The 17,489-nt window shown below is 38.1% G+C and overlaps 1 protein-coding gene across 1 annotated transcript; it reads right to left on the minus strand.

The window, feature by feature from the left end:
• Positions 1 to 2,143: 2,143 nt before the first annotated feature.
• vsig10 (V-set and immunoglobulin domain containing 10) lies at positions 2,144 to 16,435 on the minus strand. Its single transcript, XM_085368714.1, has 9 exons — positions 16,384 to 16,435; positions 15,998 to 16,303; positions 12,349 to 12,654; positions 8,512 to 8,763; positions 4,210 to 4,494; positions 3,856 to 3,972; positions 3,673 to 3,682; positions 2,326 to 2,468; positions 2,144 to 2,238 (listed from the first exon to the last, which is right to left on the minus strand). The coding sequence occupies exons 1-9, from the start codon at positions 16,433 to 16,435 to the stop codon at positions 2,144 to 2,146; spliced, it is 1,566 nt and encodes a 521-aa protein (XP_085224840.1).
• Positions 16,436 to 17,489: the final 1,054 nt, after the last annotated feature.

Raw genomic sequence — 17,489 nt, forward strand, 5'->3', positions numbered from 1 at the left:
TTGCCCAACGTGATCACGTCTCCTTTCATGACGTAACCTTATTATAACCCTTAAACCACACCCCCCATGAGATTAAACAACAATCCAGCTTGTTCCTTACACCGTATCCACTCGTTATAACGAGAGTTGGCTTTATTATACCCAAAGTCAGTGATTCAGGGACGTGGAGCGACTTTTTTTTGTTAGTGGGGTCTCTCTCTCTCTTACACACACACACACTGACACGCCCCTCTTATGATAGTGGAAAATACCCTGGTACCTTTGGTCAACTGTTTGGGTTGAAGTTCACATTTAATATGAAAATTTCTCACTAAAATATTCATAAACAATGTTTAGTTTTTTTTATTTCACCCAGAGCAACAGAAAATGTGCAAAACTACAAAGTGAAAAAGCTGTGAAAACTGAGCCTTCATGTGAAGTTCATTTGCAAGCTTTGCTCTCTTGCATCATGCATGATTATTTCTGGCCTACTGTACTTTGGCCTACTGTACTTTGGCCTACTGTACTTTGCTTGCTTGTTTTTTTTCTCGCTGTGATGAACAATATTATCATTATTAGTTGAGATCACTCTGAATATTTTTGACTTTTTAAGGACATAAAATTGTTCAAACTGAATTACAGGGAATGAGTATTGATCTAGTAACAACAGGGACTTCTAAATTTGTGAATTAATTTGTGCCATTGAAAAATACAATTAGTGGGTTATTTCTTGTTCATGTAGATTGTGTTTTATCTATTCCTTTTTGAAAAAGAGTCTCTTTAGCATACAGTGATCGCCTTTGGGTGTTTGGGTGCAAAAATCTTTAAAGAAAGAATTTTGCACCCAAATTTTATACTAGAGTAAAATGTTTCTCACTGATATAGAGTACAGTAATGTAATATTTCTGTAGACGTACACAAATATTCACAAAATATTTGCTTATGTTTTTATCCTTTATTTCCCCTTTTGGTTCTGCCCTGCAAATCATGTATCAAATATCTGTACAATAACAAAAAAACCATTCAGAACAACTTTCTATACAAGTGCATGAAAACAGTTTAAATACCTGATGATCCATAACATTTTTTTTTTAATATACATGTTCATTTCATGTCGCATTGTCTCCTGTTTTTCTAACCGGTAAATTCTTCTTCAGTTGGTGTCCATGTGTGACTATTAAGGTTTGTTTTAATGTAAAAGAAAAATATACAAACTTGATGTGATCATAGCCGTAGAATAACATTATAGCTGCCTCAAAAGCAGTGAAAAAGTCTCTGTACTGTGTACACATCATCTTAAATATGTACCATGAATTATTAATATATCAGAGCACCTATTTCCAGACTGTTACGTGTGAGGCTGGATCTCCCTTTAACAGCCTAATGCATTATTAAAGCCTGCAGACTGTTTGGATTTAAAGTGCCATTCAAATGATCCATCTGTCTCCTTTAAAAGAAACACAACAGCACTACATTTTTTATATGATTTTGATGGTTTTACACAGTGAATTATTTAGACTTAATTATCCAGTAAAATCTTCTTTATAAAAACTGAGGTGACTTGAGAGACTCAATTGTACTTTTGCATTAAAAGGACACTAATAATAAATTCTAATAATATTGAATAATTTTGTTTAAATCAACAAATTTTTTGTCAAACCCTTTAGAGTTTTTAATTTCAGTTTTCCCTCTCACGTAGATCTCGTGTAAATATTTTCAAGTGAGTGAGTCAAGTTTGTTTCACACGTAGCATGAATCTCAGATGAGTGACGAACTGACTCTGCTGCATTTAAAAAAATAAATAAATAAAAATAGTTCTGCAGCAGAGTCGCATTCTAGACCGAGATAGTCAAAGGTCACATATATTGGTCTGCATAGTGTACATAGTGAACACTTTTAAAAATACAAAACTCATAAAAACATGCAAAGAATATTTGTTCAAACACATTTACTGTATTACATTTATTTATTTTTACATACTGTATAAACAAATCAATCAAAATAAATTTACAAAAAATATAGAATCTTAAAAAAAAAAAAAAAAAAAAAAAAAAAAACAATAGAAAGGAAGGACAAAAAGGTTTCTGCCACCGATTCTGTTCACATTCTCTTCAGGAGTAAATTTACCTAAAACTAAACATTGCTCTAAAAAATTCCCCAATACCTAAAATTCTACAAGTTGCACTGGCTCTTCCGTCTGTACGGTATCCTCCTGCTGCTGTGGACTTGTGTCAGCAGTTTCTGCATCCTCGTGATCACCTGAATAAAAAGAGGGACATTTTTATATTACAAAATATTTTTACACTGAAATTAGAAAACTTATAAATTGCTGTGATGAAGTCCTACTCGATGGGATTCGATGTATCTGCACAAGTGTTGTGTGATGTCCGTTGGTTATTGGAGGCAGCCGGGGAACTGCATCTTGGAAGACTTGTTCGTCATCCGACTCCACCAGACTCAGAACGTCTCCACTGTCGTCATCCACTTGCCTGCAGAGGTGAGAATAGTATGACACGGGCGCACACGTGCAGCCAGATCTTTAAAACTGATCTTCGCCAAGTATTTGTTAGACAGTTTTGTTCAGTCCACATTCCAGAGATGGCTTTGACCAAAACCAAAGTCACCATTTTGGAATTTTTGGCCACTAAAAATCCTTTGGAGAAATGTGTTTAATGTGAATGATCATCATAAAGACCACAAGCTAAAATTCTTCAGTTTAGCAAATTAAGTTTTATATGTGCTAGTCCTCCAACTAAACAACTGCGACAATTTAGCTGAAAAACGTGTTTTACGCAGTTCTGCCATGTAAGGTGAAGAGTTTTAAAGAAGCATTTTGTTTTTAAACAAGATTGAGGCGCCAGAAGCGGAGCACACTTTCAATCACAAAACTGGAGTTTGACCCCCTCTGTGCAAGCTAAAATGTGTGGGCAGACATCAGTGACAGCAAAAATCAGTTAGAAGCTCTGTGAAATGGAGCAGCTGCAAGTAGAGGTGATTTGCAAAGCAGCTTGTAAAAGCAGCAGCAAGTGTGTGCAGGCTGAGCATGGTATCAAGATATCGTCTACTGCTCAGAGGTGGAATTACTCTTAAGGGTGCTGAAGATGTATAGATGGTAGGATTTACTTTTTGTCCTTTCTCTGAGATCCTTCCATATTTGTAAAAGCACAGATGCTCAGAATTTTAGATTCCTTGTAATCTAACTTAAAAAGAAAATAATGGTAAGATTTTTAATAGATACATCTATGGTGTCAACTTCAAAATCCTACATTGCCTCGTGCTCGAGTTATTACAATTACAAGATTGACCTCTGACCTTGACCTGAGAATGAGGTCACTGAGATTGGAACTTGTCTGAAACTTTTAGTAGATACACCTATGGTATGAACTCGATACTCCTATTTCGCGTCGTTCTCGAGTTATCACATTCATAAAGTTGGGTGTACAAATGACCTGCCCACCTTCCCATCAGGCAGTGTGACCACAACATCCCAACTGCCTTTTACAGCCGAGGGGTAAAAAGAACTCCTAGAAAATAATGGTACTACTTGATGATTGGCTTGCTTTTAAATGGAAAAAACAATGCATTTCAAATGCAACACAGATGTGCATAAAGTACTTTAACTCAATCTATATGGACTGTGCAACTAAAGTAAGCATTTAGTATATATGACAAAAGCAAATATGAAATACTCACCCAAAGCCACCTATTGACACAAAAACACAAACACAAAGAATGGCATCAGTATTAGTAGATTTTCATGTTTAATACAGTTCCTGTTAATTTAAAATGCAGATACAGCATGTGGATTGTTATTGATCAGAGGCTGACGCTATTATTGATGCAAAATTTATTTATGAAAAGAAAAAAAAAAATTACCCAGGCAAATCCGGTCTCTGCTGTTGTAGACAATTTTGGCTATGATGACAGCTGACCCCATAATCAGTGCTGCTATAAATATGCCGATGACTGCTCCTGTGTACGCGGAAGAGGCTGCTGAAACCAAAAAAGGCAACAGGAGAAGCTTATGAAGTACAAAAAAGGGTGGAGCAGCAGGTTTATCTGGATTCCAGAGGCGGAGTCAACACCTGTAGTGACTAGCATGCTGTTTACACTTCTGCTTAATGTCTATTCGTTATCTCACGCAGACATTGAAAAAAATGCAAAGACATGCAAATGATCTATTCTGTAAAACTACTAATGCCAGGATATTCCTCTTATTCAAAACTCAACTCTTCACAGTGAGCTCCACTTCTAGCTCGCGTAGTCCGAGCGGGTTCTCACTGTGGCAGAAATAGAAGCCTTCGTCCTCTTTAGTGACGTTTACTATGGTCAGCTTGAAGACCGGGCCTTCCAAAGACAGGATGTACTTTGATCCAGATTCAATGTAGTCCAGTTGTAATCCCTTTCTCCATGTGGTAATTGCAGGGGGCTTGGACGTGGTCTCAGTGCATGTGAGTGTTACGTTGCTTGCCTCCAGAGCAGAGACCATTGGTTTGCCTTCAGGGAAGGGAAGCTCTGACAGAGTGAGAGAGGAGGAAAAATAAAAATAAAAATCAGATACTTTATCATTTCAGTCAGATATTTTTTAAAAAAGTCAAATGTATTTACATTTACAAAACTTGATTTATGTGGGATATAAAGCATATGAGGAATCTTACTTGAAAAGTATTTGCCCCACTCCCAAATTCCTATTTTTTGCACATTTGTCACACTTAAATGTTTCAGATCATCAAACAAGTTTTGATATTAGACAAAGATAACAACTGCACTTTACTTGGGTTAAATAATTTCCAAGCCGACCTGGCCTATGTGGAAAAAGTAATCGCTCCCCAAACCTAACTGTTTCTACTACCCTTGGATGCAAGAACTGTAACTGATTGCATTGCTGTGGAGGAATTCTGGCCCACTCTCCTTTCCAGAATAGTTTTAATTGAGCCACATCGAGCACGAACGGCCTTTTTAAGGTCTTGCCAAAGCATCTCAATCTGATTCAAGTCTAAAAGCCTTCATTTTGCCTTTACTGAACCATTCAGAGATGGACTTGCTGGTGTGTTTCAGATCATTTTCCTGCTGCATAATCACGAGTACGCTTGAACTTCAGTGTACAACCGAAGGCTGGACATTCTTCTTCACAATTTTCTGGTAGCAGAATTCATGCTTCCATTAATTACACCAAGTTGTCTAGCCACTGAAGCACCATCGCACTACCATCAATATGTTTGTCTGCAGGTACGATGTCCTTTATATGAATGCCAGATGTAATGGGACACAACCTTGCAGGAAGTTAACTTTTGTCTCATCAGTCCACAGAATATTTCTTTCTCTTTCTTATTGTTGAATCATGAACACCTCTGCTGAACCTAAGTGAGGCGAGTAAGGCTTGTAGTTCTTTAGATGTTGTTCTGTGTTATTTTGTAACTTCCCGTTGAGTCATCAATGTGTTCTTTGAGTAATTTTGGTATGCCAGCCACTCCTGGGAAAGGTTCACCACTCTTCCAAGTTTTCTCCATTTGCACTTAATAGCTGCAACTGTGGTTCACCGGACTCCCAAAGCCTTAGAAATAGCCCTGTAACCCTTTCCAGACTTTCAATAACTTTGTTTTTCATCTGTTCTTGAGTTTCTTTGGATCATGACATGATGTGTTGCTCTTTAAGATCTTTTAGTCTACTTCACTATGTCAGACAGGCTCTGTTTGGTGATTTAGGTTTGGCAGTAATGAGGAATGGTTGTGTAATGAAATTTAACTCAGCTTTCCAAAAAAAAAAAATGTGGTTAATCAAAGTTAATTTGTGATTTAACAACTTTTTCACAATAGTCAGGTAGTTTGGATAGCTTTTTAGCTTCATCCTTGAGTTATCACATTCACAAACTTGGGTGTCCACATCACCCAAGTTTTAAGGCCGAGGAGTGAAAGCTGCACTTTGTATTTACCTGGGTTTCTGATCTGAAACATGCAAGTGTGATAAATATGCAAAAAAAGAAGAATAACAATCAAGAGGGGACAAATATTTCTGAGCAGAAAACACCAAGTTGTGGCCAGGAAACATTTCAGCACAACATTAACACTGTAAATTAAAATGAAGACCAAAAACCAGGCCTGACCACACTTAAAAACAATTTCAGCTCTCTAATTAACCCTTACTTTCAAAACTAGCATTTTGTGGTTTACTGAGGTTTGAGCCAAGATCGATAAATAAACACTGGAAATAAGCTGTCTTCTTGCAGAAACCTTACATATACTGTACAGACATGAAAGCTGTTGATCTTCTCGTCTTCTTATCCAACTCTTACCAAGAGAGCAAAAGAGCTTATGATCATACTGATCATATGTTTTCAGTAAAAACAAAAATGCTGCTTTAAAAAAAAAAAAAATATATATAAATTAACACAATATGTTTGGGGTTTTTTGGTCTGTTATTAAGACCAAACAGTCCCTTTCTATGAGTCATGCTGGCTGATGAGGACAAAAATACACCAAAATAGCTTGCTACATGGCTAAGCTCAGAAGTGGAATTTTATAGCTTCTTCTTCCCCTCTGGTGACAGTTTTGGTACTGCAATAATATCACTGTGTTGTTTTCATGCAAAAGCTGAAGGTTTGTTTGTATTTTGGATGAATTCCAACTTCAAAATAAATGTGTTTTCAGTATTTTGACACTTTTCCACACCTTTCCTTGTTTTAAAATTTTACTTTTTTACATTTCAAAAACACTAATATCCGCTATTTGATATATCAACCAATCACTCCAGCTCTAAACCTGACATTGTTCATACTTTTTCATGACCTCCAAACTGGTTGGACTATTGCTTTGTTTGTTCAGTAAATATCAATTGCAATTTGTAAATAAATAAGAATATTTTGGAATTTTACTCATTTTGTTTGACAAAATGTCATTTTTGTTCAGTGTTTCTGATTCACAGAAGAAGGCTGATCAGAGAACAGCAACTCACATCCTGTTGCATCAACTCATTGTTTGAATAAGGCATTCATGTGATGATAACCTTTACACAACTGGGTGACTCACTAACTGCCCACATGCCCTGTGTTGTGTTCTCATGAGCACACTGCCAAGTGTTATTCTTGTCAGGGCTGGAAAGCTTAATCGAATAAATATTATGGTACTTCATATGAATATTAAAAACAATACCCAATAATTAGGATTAGTCCCAATCAAGTTACTTTTACATTTATGACGAGCATGGCAATGTTAGCCATATTTCTGGAGTAATGCTAAACATAATCAGTTTTCCTGGGTTGTGACTCTCTCACATTGTGACCAGAAATTTTTGACCTGTTGGCTTCAAGGGAGGGTGCCATCATTCTCTAAGTCAAATAAGCATTGCTCACATAGTTCCTACTCCTGCAGCACATATTTTTCCTCACATACGTCACATGATATCTGATCATGCGGATGGTTTCAGTTTACTGTGACGTTTTTACAGAAACTCTGTCCCTGAAGGAAAAACTGTATGTTAGACAAAAGTGACATTGTGTGTGATATCTAAGACTTTTTTCACACACTCTTATTTTGAAAATATTATTCAACTATAGGTAATGTTCCTGTTAAGAACCATGTAATTTTATAGGGCTGTACCATATAGCTGTTTCATCAGATTTAATTGGACTTTTAAATTGAAAGATCATCTGACAAAATACCCACAATGCACTTTGCATTTTACAATTTTAAAAAACTTGAGACAAAATAATCTGGGTGTAGACCTGCACTAATTTGTTTTTTGTTTTTAATTTGAGGAGTCTGTGGTGGCCAGTGCCATCCACTGGTGTGCTGGGGCAGCAGAGGGTGGTGTACACCAACAGGCTCACACTGATCTGGAAGGCTGGTGACGTTGTGGGTGTGGCGCTTCACTCTGTGGAGTCAGTGTGAGAAAGGAGGATGGTGTTCAAGTTATGGACGAATCCTATGACTAATCAGTGATTACAGACCGATGCCCGAATTATTTTCACTTGTCATCATCTAGTAAATGTTGCACGTGATATTGTTTAACTTTTATTTTGCTTTGAGTGTATATTTTTAAATACTACAGTGTTTATTTATTTTTATTTGTACTTCATGCACTATTCTTTTTCATAGTTTGTTCTTCGTCCAAAGGGAGAGAGTATGTAATTGATTCTATTTGTTTGTTTGTTTGTTAGCATTATAGTGTCCACAGTTTTCAAGCTATCATGTTGAAATTTTGTTGATAGTAGATACCAGTAACAGCTTGAGCTGATTTGATTTTGGTGTAAATTGAGTCAAGGTCACACTTTTTGCGCTCTCTGAGTGGCCTTTTTTTTTTTATTGTCACAAAGTAACTTCCTCGCTGAGAATAATAAACTATTGTGATTCTGAGTAATCAAATATACTACCTGCACAGAAGCTCAACCATGACATAAATGTGATGTCAGAACTACAAACAGTGATTGACAGCAGCGAGTGTCACTGTGGCTTCTTAAGTCAAAAGTACATTAAAGATTCAGCATTTGCACATCTCAGGATCGTTAAGAGGCTCATTTCCCTACAACAAGCTTACCGAGGGTAAACGAACACGACTTCTCTTTTTCTGGGCCGAGGTGCTGGGGCTGGGCTGTGCAGTTCACGGTCTGCCCGTCTGACAGCGTGGAGCGGCTCATCGTAACATTGAGGCTGTCCGCCACCTGGAATGGTCCCATATCCCAACGTAGGTTTGGGGTGGGATAAACTTCTAACCAAGTGCAGGTGAACTGGACTAGAGAGATGTTCTGTGTCAGTGTCCATTTACACTCAGGGTGTCTGTCTGAGACATCTAATTAGGAGAAAAAGAAATAAAAATAAAAGCATCAGTAATGAGCAGTAGGAATGCACTCCTGAATGTTCAGGAAAGGATATTCAGATCATTTCAGTTCCATTTTATTTATGTGGAGCCAAATCACAGTAACAGTCACCTCAAGCTGCTTAAAGCAAAACTCAAATTAAGAGCAAATTTTATTTGAGATTTTTCTGTTAGACCTTTACCTTTAAGTGTTTTTTAATGTTTTATTTACTAAAAATATTTTGTTACATATAACAATATTACATTCATCGCTTAAGAATTCCCTCGCATTGGGTTTGCCTTGTTTTCCTTAACAAAAGCTGCACTTGAGCTTCATGAGCGCCACAAGTTGCTTCCAACTTGTGGAATGTGTTAACCCACAATGTGTTAAGTCCAAAGACATTCAAAGATGTCGGGAATGTTATGCCAGGAATGCTTGGCTTAATCAGGCCTCAAGATCCCCCATAAAGGGTTAATCACAGGTCACTGCGTGGTACGTCTATGCCAGTTAGTGTTCTTTGATGTTCAAATCGTTTTTGAAAAGCTTTGAGGTGTTAGCACAAAGTGTTAGCTTGTATCTGATCTGAAAAGCTGCTTTAGAGACTACAAGCTATTGTTACGTTTCGGTGTTGTCAGTGTGTTGTTTTTGGCGTGACTGTTATGTGTTTCCTGCTTTACTTTGAAAGTCTGTGTTATCTTAGTGTGTTCAGTTTACTTTTCCTTGTCTCGTCAGGTCTAATTTGCCCCAGCTGTGTTTCCCTCCTGTGGTCCATTCCCTGATTGCTCCTTCTATGTATTTAAGCCCTGTGTGTCAGTTGGTCATGGTTGTGATCTCCCCCGTGTTGTAAATAGTTTGGAGTTTTGTTGTAAATAAATAGTTTGTTGTAAATAGCTTTGTCGATACTTTCGTTTTGGGATTTTGGTGGTGAGCTTTAGTGGGGGTTTTTTTGTGTGTTTTTTTTTTTTCTTTATTTTTACTTTTTTCGTGTTGCACTCCGGTTGCCTAGGCCGGGGTGTAACACTATCAAGTTCTGCACTTCTATCATTCAGTTAACACATTTTTATGTATCGATCATTCGATCATGGGCTCACTTTCGGTCTGCCTGATCCTGTTACGAATTCTGTAAAGTGTTTAGAGTGCCATTGCACATTCAATCTATCCATGATTTTGTACTAAGAGAGCTTAACTTTTCTTAGAATAACAATTTCACTTTTGATACTTCACTCTTATGTCTGGGGTTGATCTAGGGTCAACCGAAACAACAGACAGTGCGCGAGATAGGGAATAGAGAGAGTAGGCAGGGTGGAGTGGGTAAAAACGAGTGTCGGGAGGGGGAATCTGATAGAAGGAGTGAAAGGGAAGATTTACAAGATAATAGTAAGACCCGATGAGATGTATGGTATGGAGATAGTGGCTCTAACAAAAAGAGTGGACGTCGAGCTGGAGTTGGCAGAGTTGTTGAGAGTGACCAGGAGGAACAGGATTAGAAAGGAGTACATCAGACAGCCCAGGTTGAGCAGTTTGGAGACAGCATTAGAGAGGCAAGGCTGAGACAGTTTAGATATCTGCCAAAGAATGAGAACAGATATACTGGATAAAGGATGTTTAAGATGGAGTTGCCAGACAGGAGGATAAGAGGAAGAAAACAGAGGAGATTCATGCAAGTAGTGAAGGAGGACATGCAGAGGGTTGGTGTGACAGAGGAGAATGATAGAGATGGGATAAGATTGGAAGTAGATGCCTAAAGGGAGCAGCTGAATAAAGAAGAAACCCATCTCTGATGCCATATTTTCCACTAATTACTAAATGTTCTGGTGAAACTTAAAGCATCTGAGTGGCCGGTCCTCCCTGAGCCTGCTTCTGCTGGAGGTTTCTTCCTGTCACAAGGGAGTTTTTCCTTCCCACTGTGACCAAAGTGCTTGCTCATAGGTGGTCACATGATTGTTGGGGGTGTCTCTGTATTTTTGTAGGGACATTACCTTACAATATAAAGCACCTTGAGGCAACTTTTGTTGTGATTTGACACTATAAGTAGGAAGAAGAGGGAAAGCTGTTTGCGTTTAGTTATCCTGTGTAACCTTGATATAAAGCAAAGCAATCATTTATTATGATTTCATTAATGAAAATTTCTTCTTTCAAACACAGCATAAAAACCTGTAAACATTTGCATACTGTTGAGAAAAGACTGAAATAATTTGCTTAAATGGATGTATATTAGTTTACCTCTGTCTGTGCTGTCAACACATTTACATAACAATTGTGCTCAAACAAATTTTAAGAAAACACTGGAACTATAAAACAAGCCTATTATTTCCAAACATTCAGTAAAAATGGATTTGATTTTTCCGTGTTGAAAAGCGAGCTACAGGAAGTCAGCGAAAACAGGGAACAAGCTGCGTGCAAACATTTCAGGAAGTCAATTCAATGTATTGTTATCGCAGTGACTCAATAAACCGCCACAGCCTCCTTACCCTGCACATAATATAGTATTTTTTTTCCTCGTAACAGAAGCCACATAGATAAAATCATTCCACAGTTACACCACGATTAATCATGACATTCACAGTGTTTGAGTGTAATATTTTCAGTGAGGCTTGGATAGCATGTTTTGACCTTTCCTGGCATTCATTTTCCCTCATCTCAGCTGCTGGTGGGTACTGACTCAGCTTTTTTTCAGCCCATCAAAACATCTCTCAGTATGCATTTTTTGTTCCCTCCACAGCCTTGCTTGCCCTCTATCATATTCTCTCTTGTAGTACAGCAAGAGGTTAAGAGGGAAAAAGTAGTCCCCACGCCACTCTGAACTGGACTGGATTATCTTTTAATGCTTAGCTAGCAGTTTTACTAATAAAACTGTGAATAACTAAATATTTTATTCAGCTTTTCTGTCCAGGAATGTCTCCGTGCAAACATTTCAACATGTCTACAGTTTTGTAGCTTACTGACTAACATTCATTATAAACCTAAAACACTGTACTAAGTTTCTTTTTGTGGATTTGACCTCAAGTTGTACTTGAAGAGCCATTTAGTTTTTTTTTATTCCCACTGAGTGAATTATAAACAAAAATGTATCTAAAACACATATTAAAAATTTAAATTATGAAATGTTTTCTGCTTTTAAGCAATATAACCCATTAATGTATAAATAAAATAAAAAAAAACAAAAAAAAAAAAAACAGGTTTTGGTGAAGCTTACAGCACCCAGGAGTGTTTCAGCTCCACTCTCTGGCTAAATTGTCACATGCAATCTTCAAGATTTTCCTTTTGTTTCCTCTGCTAAATAATGACACCACTTTATAGGTAGGCATGCTAAAGTGAAGGATGTGTTTTTTAAATGAAAGGGGAGAATGCATAAACAGTGGGTGTGTTTATATGAAAATTATCACATTAATATCAGTACTAAAACTCAGGCCTGCATGTCAACAAACTTAAAGTTATACAGTATTCAGCCCTGCTGCAGTCTTTGCCATTAAACCAAAGCTCAGTCTTTGATTCAAACATACATAAACATACATAAAATCCCACTTTACACTGTCAAGCTTACAGTCACAGCAGATTATCCTGTTTGTGATACTTACAGTACACTAGCAGCTCCGTGCGACTGATTACTGTCACATTTGAAACAGGGTTGTGGGCCATGCAGCTGTAAACTCCTTGAGCGCTGGGCTGAATGTTTTGTATGGTGAATTCCAGGGACGATCCAGAGCCTGAAACCAGCGAGTCGTTGCTTGACGAGTCACCGCTGAAGGCCCAGGTCAGGTGCTGAGACGGGTAGGAGGAGCCGGAGCACCTTAAAGTAACGGATGAACCCCAATCTGTGTAAAGGGTCCCATTGGACAGTGCAGTGGCAGGACTGATGGATGTAGACACATTTTCTGGTCCACCTGAGAGAAATGCATACAGTGCATTAAAACTTAGTATAACCTCACTCAGAGTAACTTCTAAATTTATGAGATCAGTAAATACTGTAAGCAACTTTAAAGATATGTTTGTAGAGGAAAATATAACAAGTGTCATTATGAACCAATAAAAGCAGGAAAAACGCATTCAGTGGATCTGTCTGTCTTATTATACAATGTGTTCTGAGGTTGTCTTTGGCATATAAAACAAAAATACTCAAGCTAATTTCAGATTTTGATCCGAGCCATTCTGCAGCACATTTACTTTGATGTTTCAGTTTAATGTCCCGCTGTAGAAAGGTGCAGACACCTTGAAATTATCCTGCAAGATTCCTTGATAAACACATTTTGCCCGCCAAAACTATTCAGGAGAGAAGCAGCAAAAACAGCAACCAATCACACTTCACCCTTTGGATGATGTTTTCATGCTGGTGCCCAAGACACACAAAGTGGATGTTATTTCTGAATAATTGAGCTTCACTTTGTTCACAAAACATTTTCCTGGCAGAAGAGTGGAGTGTCAAGGTTCTCTTTAGCAAACTTGTCCTGCAGTGGTTTCATTTGGTATTAGAAAGAAAACCTACCCTTATTTTCAATTTTAGCCTAGAGCAGTACCGTTTAAATATGGATTTTAGGTTTGCAATCAATTATGAAAACCAGAAAATCAAGATAAAACAATGACTGTTACAGTCTGTTTCACAGAGAATCTCTTGTACTTTGTGTTACACCTCCACCACACCCCTTGTCTTTAACATTTGTACACACCCATTCCTTAAAGTCCAAACTTACTCCTCATAAGGCTGTGAAAGGAGTGTTTTCTCAGACAGATATGGAAAACCAAACAACTCAACAAGTAATCATATTAAATAAACTACATTTGCCAAACTCAGCATGATGACGATTCTCTTCCATAATCAAGTAGCCTGATGTCCAACCATGATTCTATCTAGTAAGCTTCAGAGCACAGATGTTAACTGGCTCCCATTACTACTTAACACTTCAGCTGTTACTCTCTTTTCTGAATGATGTCACACTCTTGAAATTTCTAATATATCGACGCGTGATCACAGAACCATCAAATGTTTTGTTGCCAATAGCCAACAGTGTCAAAAGAAACCTGAGAAAAACTAATTGCTAATTAACTGCGAATCAAACGCTGACCTGCCAGAAACCAATCATCCACCACTGCTGTCCATAACAGCAACCAGTGTTGGTCAAGTTACTTGAAAAAAGTAATCAGTAACTAATTACTGATTACTTCCCGAAAAAAGTAATCCTGTTACTTTACTGATTACTTATTTTCAGAAGTAATTAGTTACTTAGTTACTTTTTAAAACATGATTTATCCCGGAATAGAGATAGATCTTTCAGCCCAATTCTACTTTTTCTGCATAATCCATCATATAAAATGTAATCAAATGAAAAAGTCTCTTTTTAAAACTTTTATTAGTTTTAATCTTTTAACTTCTGTGTTTTACGTGCATCTATTTGAAAGGTGAGTGTAAACACAAAAAACTATTTTATTTTATATGCTGGAATATGCAGAAAATAGGTTTAAATGTTAAACAAATTTCTTCCAGTCAGAGAATGTTGCATATAATTTAATATTTGCCTCATGCGTGAAGTTAAAAGATTAAAGCTAATAAAACTAGTTTCAAGAAGAGACTTTTTCATTTGATTACATTTTATATGATGGATTATGCAGAAAAAATAGAATTGGGCTGAAAGATCTATCGCTTTATTACCTACTCAGGTTGTAAATCATTTTTTTAAAAAGTAACTAAGTAACTAATTACTTTTGAAAATACTTTTTGGGGAAGTAATCAGTAATTAGTTACTGATTGCTTTTTTCAAGTAACTTGACCAACACTGGTCATGAGACACTCTCGCAAAAAAAAAAAAAAAAAAAAAAAAAAAAAAAAAAAAGAAAATCACGGTTTTAGTAACGGAGTAACGCAGCGTGCTTACGGGAAAGTAACAGTAATCTAATTACCTTTTTTGTAATAGTAATCCCTTACTTTACTCGTTACTCAAAAATGTAATCGGATTATAGTAACGCATTACTTGTAACTGCCCATCTCTGACTGCAACCTACATATACCCAGAAGTACAAGGTATTCAGTGTATTCAGGACCAAGAAATATCTCAAGACAGATTTTTGAGCTTTTTGTGGACCAATGAGATGGTGTGTGACTCTTGATGGACTAGATGAGCGAGCCACAGCTGGACCAGTAAACAGCTCCACTTTGAATCAGGCACCAGGAACCTGCAGGTAGGGTACTGGTGTGGGCTGATGTTTTAAAGGTGAGCTAGTTGGATCTTTTTTTTTTTTGGATGAAAATGGACTTGAAATGAGCACCCACGCCTACTGACAGTTTTCAGAATCTTTCTTCAAGCAGCGATAGAGGAAAAAGTCTGCATTTTTCAAGAATGTCGTGGGCGACCGTGGCTCAGGGGGGTTGGGAAGCGTATCTGTAACCGGAAGGTTGCCGGTTCGATCCCCGGGCTCTCTGTCCTGGTCGTTGTGTCCTTGGGCAAGACACTTTACCCTACCGCCTACTGGTGTTGGCCAGAGGGGCCGATGGCGCAATATGGCAGCCTCGCTTCTGTCAGTCTGCCCCAGGGCAGCTGTGGCTACAACTGTAGCTGCCTCCACCAGTGTGTGAATGCGAGAGTGAATGAATAGTGGCATTGTAAAGTGCTTTGGGTGCCTTGAAAAGCGCTATATAAATCCAATCCATCATTATTGTTATTATTAAGAAGACTGATCAGGTATTGCAGTACTCCACTGAGTGGTTAGCTGATAAAGACCTTAAAGATCAAAGAACGATGACCATAGCCGCCTTCTCAAAGTGTAGCTATAAGCGCTTTACAAATAGACCCATCCATCTTCTTAACCTCAAATTCAGGGTCACAGGGCCGTGGGAAACAGTCTCATTTGTCGCTGTCCATAAGGCCAGGTACACCCCTGACACGTCAGCAGTACATGACAGGGCAAACACATGAAGACACACTTACATTCATGTTCACTTACATTCACACCTATGGCTAATTTAGACACACTAAATAAACAGTATGTATGTCTTTGGACTGTGGAAGGAAGCTAGAATATTCTGAGAGAAGCATGCAGCAAAGTGAAGGCCTGGCAAACTCCACATAGCACATTTAGACCCATCTACAAAAGTCAGCCGCTGTCGAGAACTGGCCCACATGTTATGTAGATGAACCAGTTTGCATTTGCTAGAAATGTTCCAAGAATTCAGGCAAGCAACACCTACATTACCTCACCGTGAAGAGCTCATTGTTCAAAATGTGCGCATACACTTACTTGTTACTTGAAGCAGCACACGTGCCAGGAAGGAGCTGTTGTCAGATAGTGTGGAGTTGCACAGGTAAATCCCCTCATCTCCAGGCATCGTCGCGCTGATGTTCAAACTCCCATCAGGGTTCACGATGAGGCGCCGAGTGGGATCTCCGCCTGTAACGATTTCCCGTCCATTTTTGGTCCATGTCGTTACCACGGGTGTTACTTTACCTGCCGAGTAACACGGAAGTACAACGATGTCACCCGGTGAAGCTGACAGGGCCGTTTCGCTTGAGACATTACCCGAAACTTCCGCTGTAACGAGATCAGCTGAAAGGAAAAGAAAAAAAAAAAAGATTGAAGCGGGGTTTTTACACTCACCTGTGTTTTCCGAGTCGATCCGAACTCACCTGTTGCAGAAATATACAACTGCAGAAGCGCTAACGTTGCTACTACCTTCATGATAACTTTCCTACATTGCCTTCAGAAATGAGTGAACAGTTGCGACTTCTAGGTCAAACCTGTCTGACTAGTCCACCTGCGGGAGCACCTCGGTGATACGCAGCAACACACCGGGCACCGGTCTGCCCATTACACACCACAGCACACGGAACCCAGTGTCGGCAGATGGCAGCGGTCTGACATGATCCGACTTCTGTCCTTCTCTTAGGCTTCACCAAGATTTGGTAGAGGTGCTCTGTTTACATGAGCATGCCAAGCCGGAAACTTTACCAGGACAGAAACCACACCCTGACCTCACCTTCTTAAAGGTGCAGTAACACCACAGCCATTTGTTTTACTTTTCTTTTTTCTTATCGCAGGTAATAAATTAGCTCATTTTCTTGCCTTTTTTAAAGGTAGTAAAAGAGATTGTAGTCAGAAAAGATGGATGTCAGGCTGTCATTGTAACAAACGGACATTATAAATAGGGCTAAGATAATACTAAAAACATAGATATCACTGATAGATATCATAGATATCAGTTGTCAACCGTTTATTTGGTTAAAATTCTGTATTTTTAGGAAACAATGTATCTATTTCTACTTCTTTCTCTTAAAAATTCAGTTTTCAGTTGTTTTTATAATCTTATTAGGTAATTACTATTTTAAAAATACATCTGTTTTCATGAAATGTTTTTCATAAGCCAAGCCTTTGCATTTATGATGGCCTTTGATTTCATTTCCATTCAGTTCCCCGAGTAACTCCACGAGCAACCAAAATGATGCCTCAAACTCCACAAATACACAACAAAGTATGCTTCTCTCTGCATGAATCATCTGAAGGGGGCGAGCTGCCAATGTTGTGCCTTTTTCCAATATTAATAATATTAATAATATAGGGCAGAGCTCATTCTCCTAATGACTTTATGGATAAGCAAAATTTGTTGGATTCGTGAAAACACTACACAGCCTTATTGTATATTGTAACTACTTTATGTGATTACAGTCCCAGATTTTTTATTCTAGGCAGATTGTGGTTCTCAGTAGGACTACTATCTGGTGCAGCTGTAATGTCA

Source organism: Diplotaxodon limnothrissa, linkage group LG12, assembly GCF_057381915.1.
Source record: "Diplotaxodon limnothrissa isolate DT_005_m linkage group LG12, D_limnothrissa_male_GT1.1, whole genome shotgun sequence".
NCBI lineage: Eukaryota > Metazoa > Chordata > Actinopteri > Cichliformes > Cichlidae > Diplotaxodon > Diplotaxodon limnothrissa.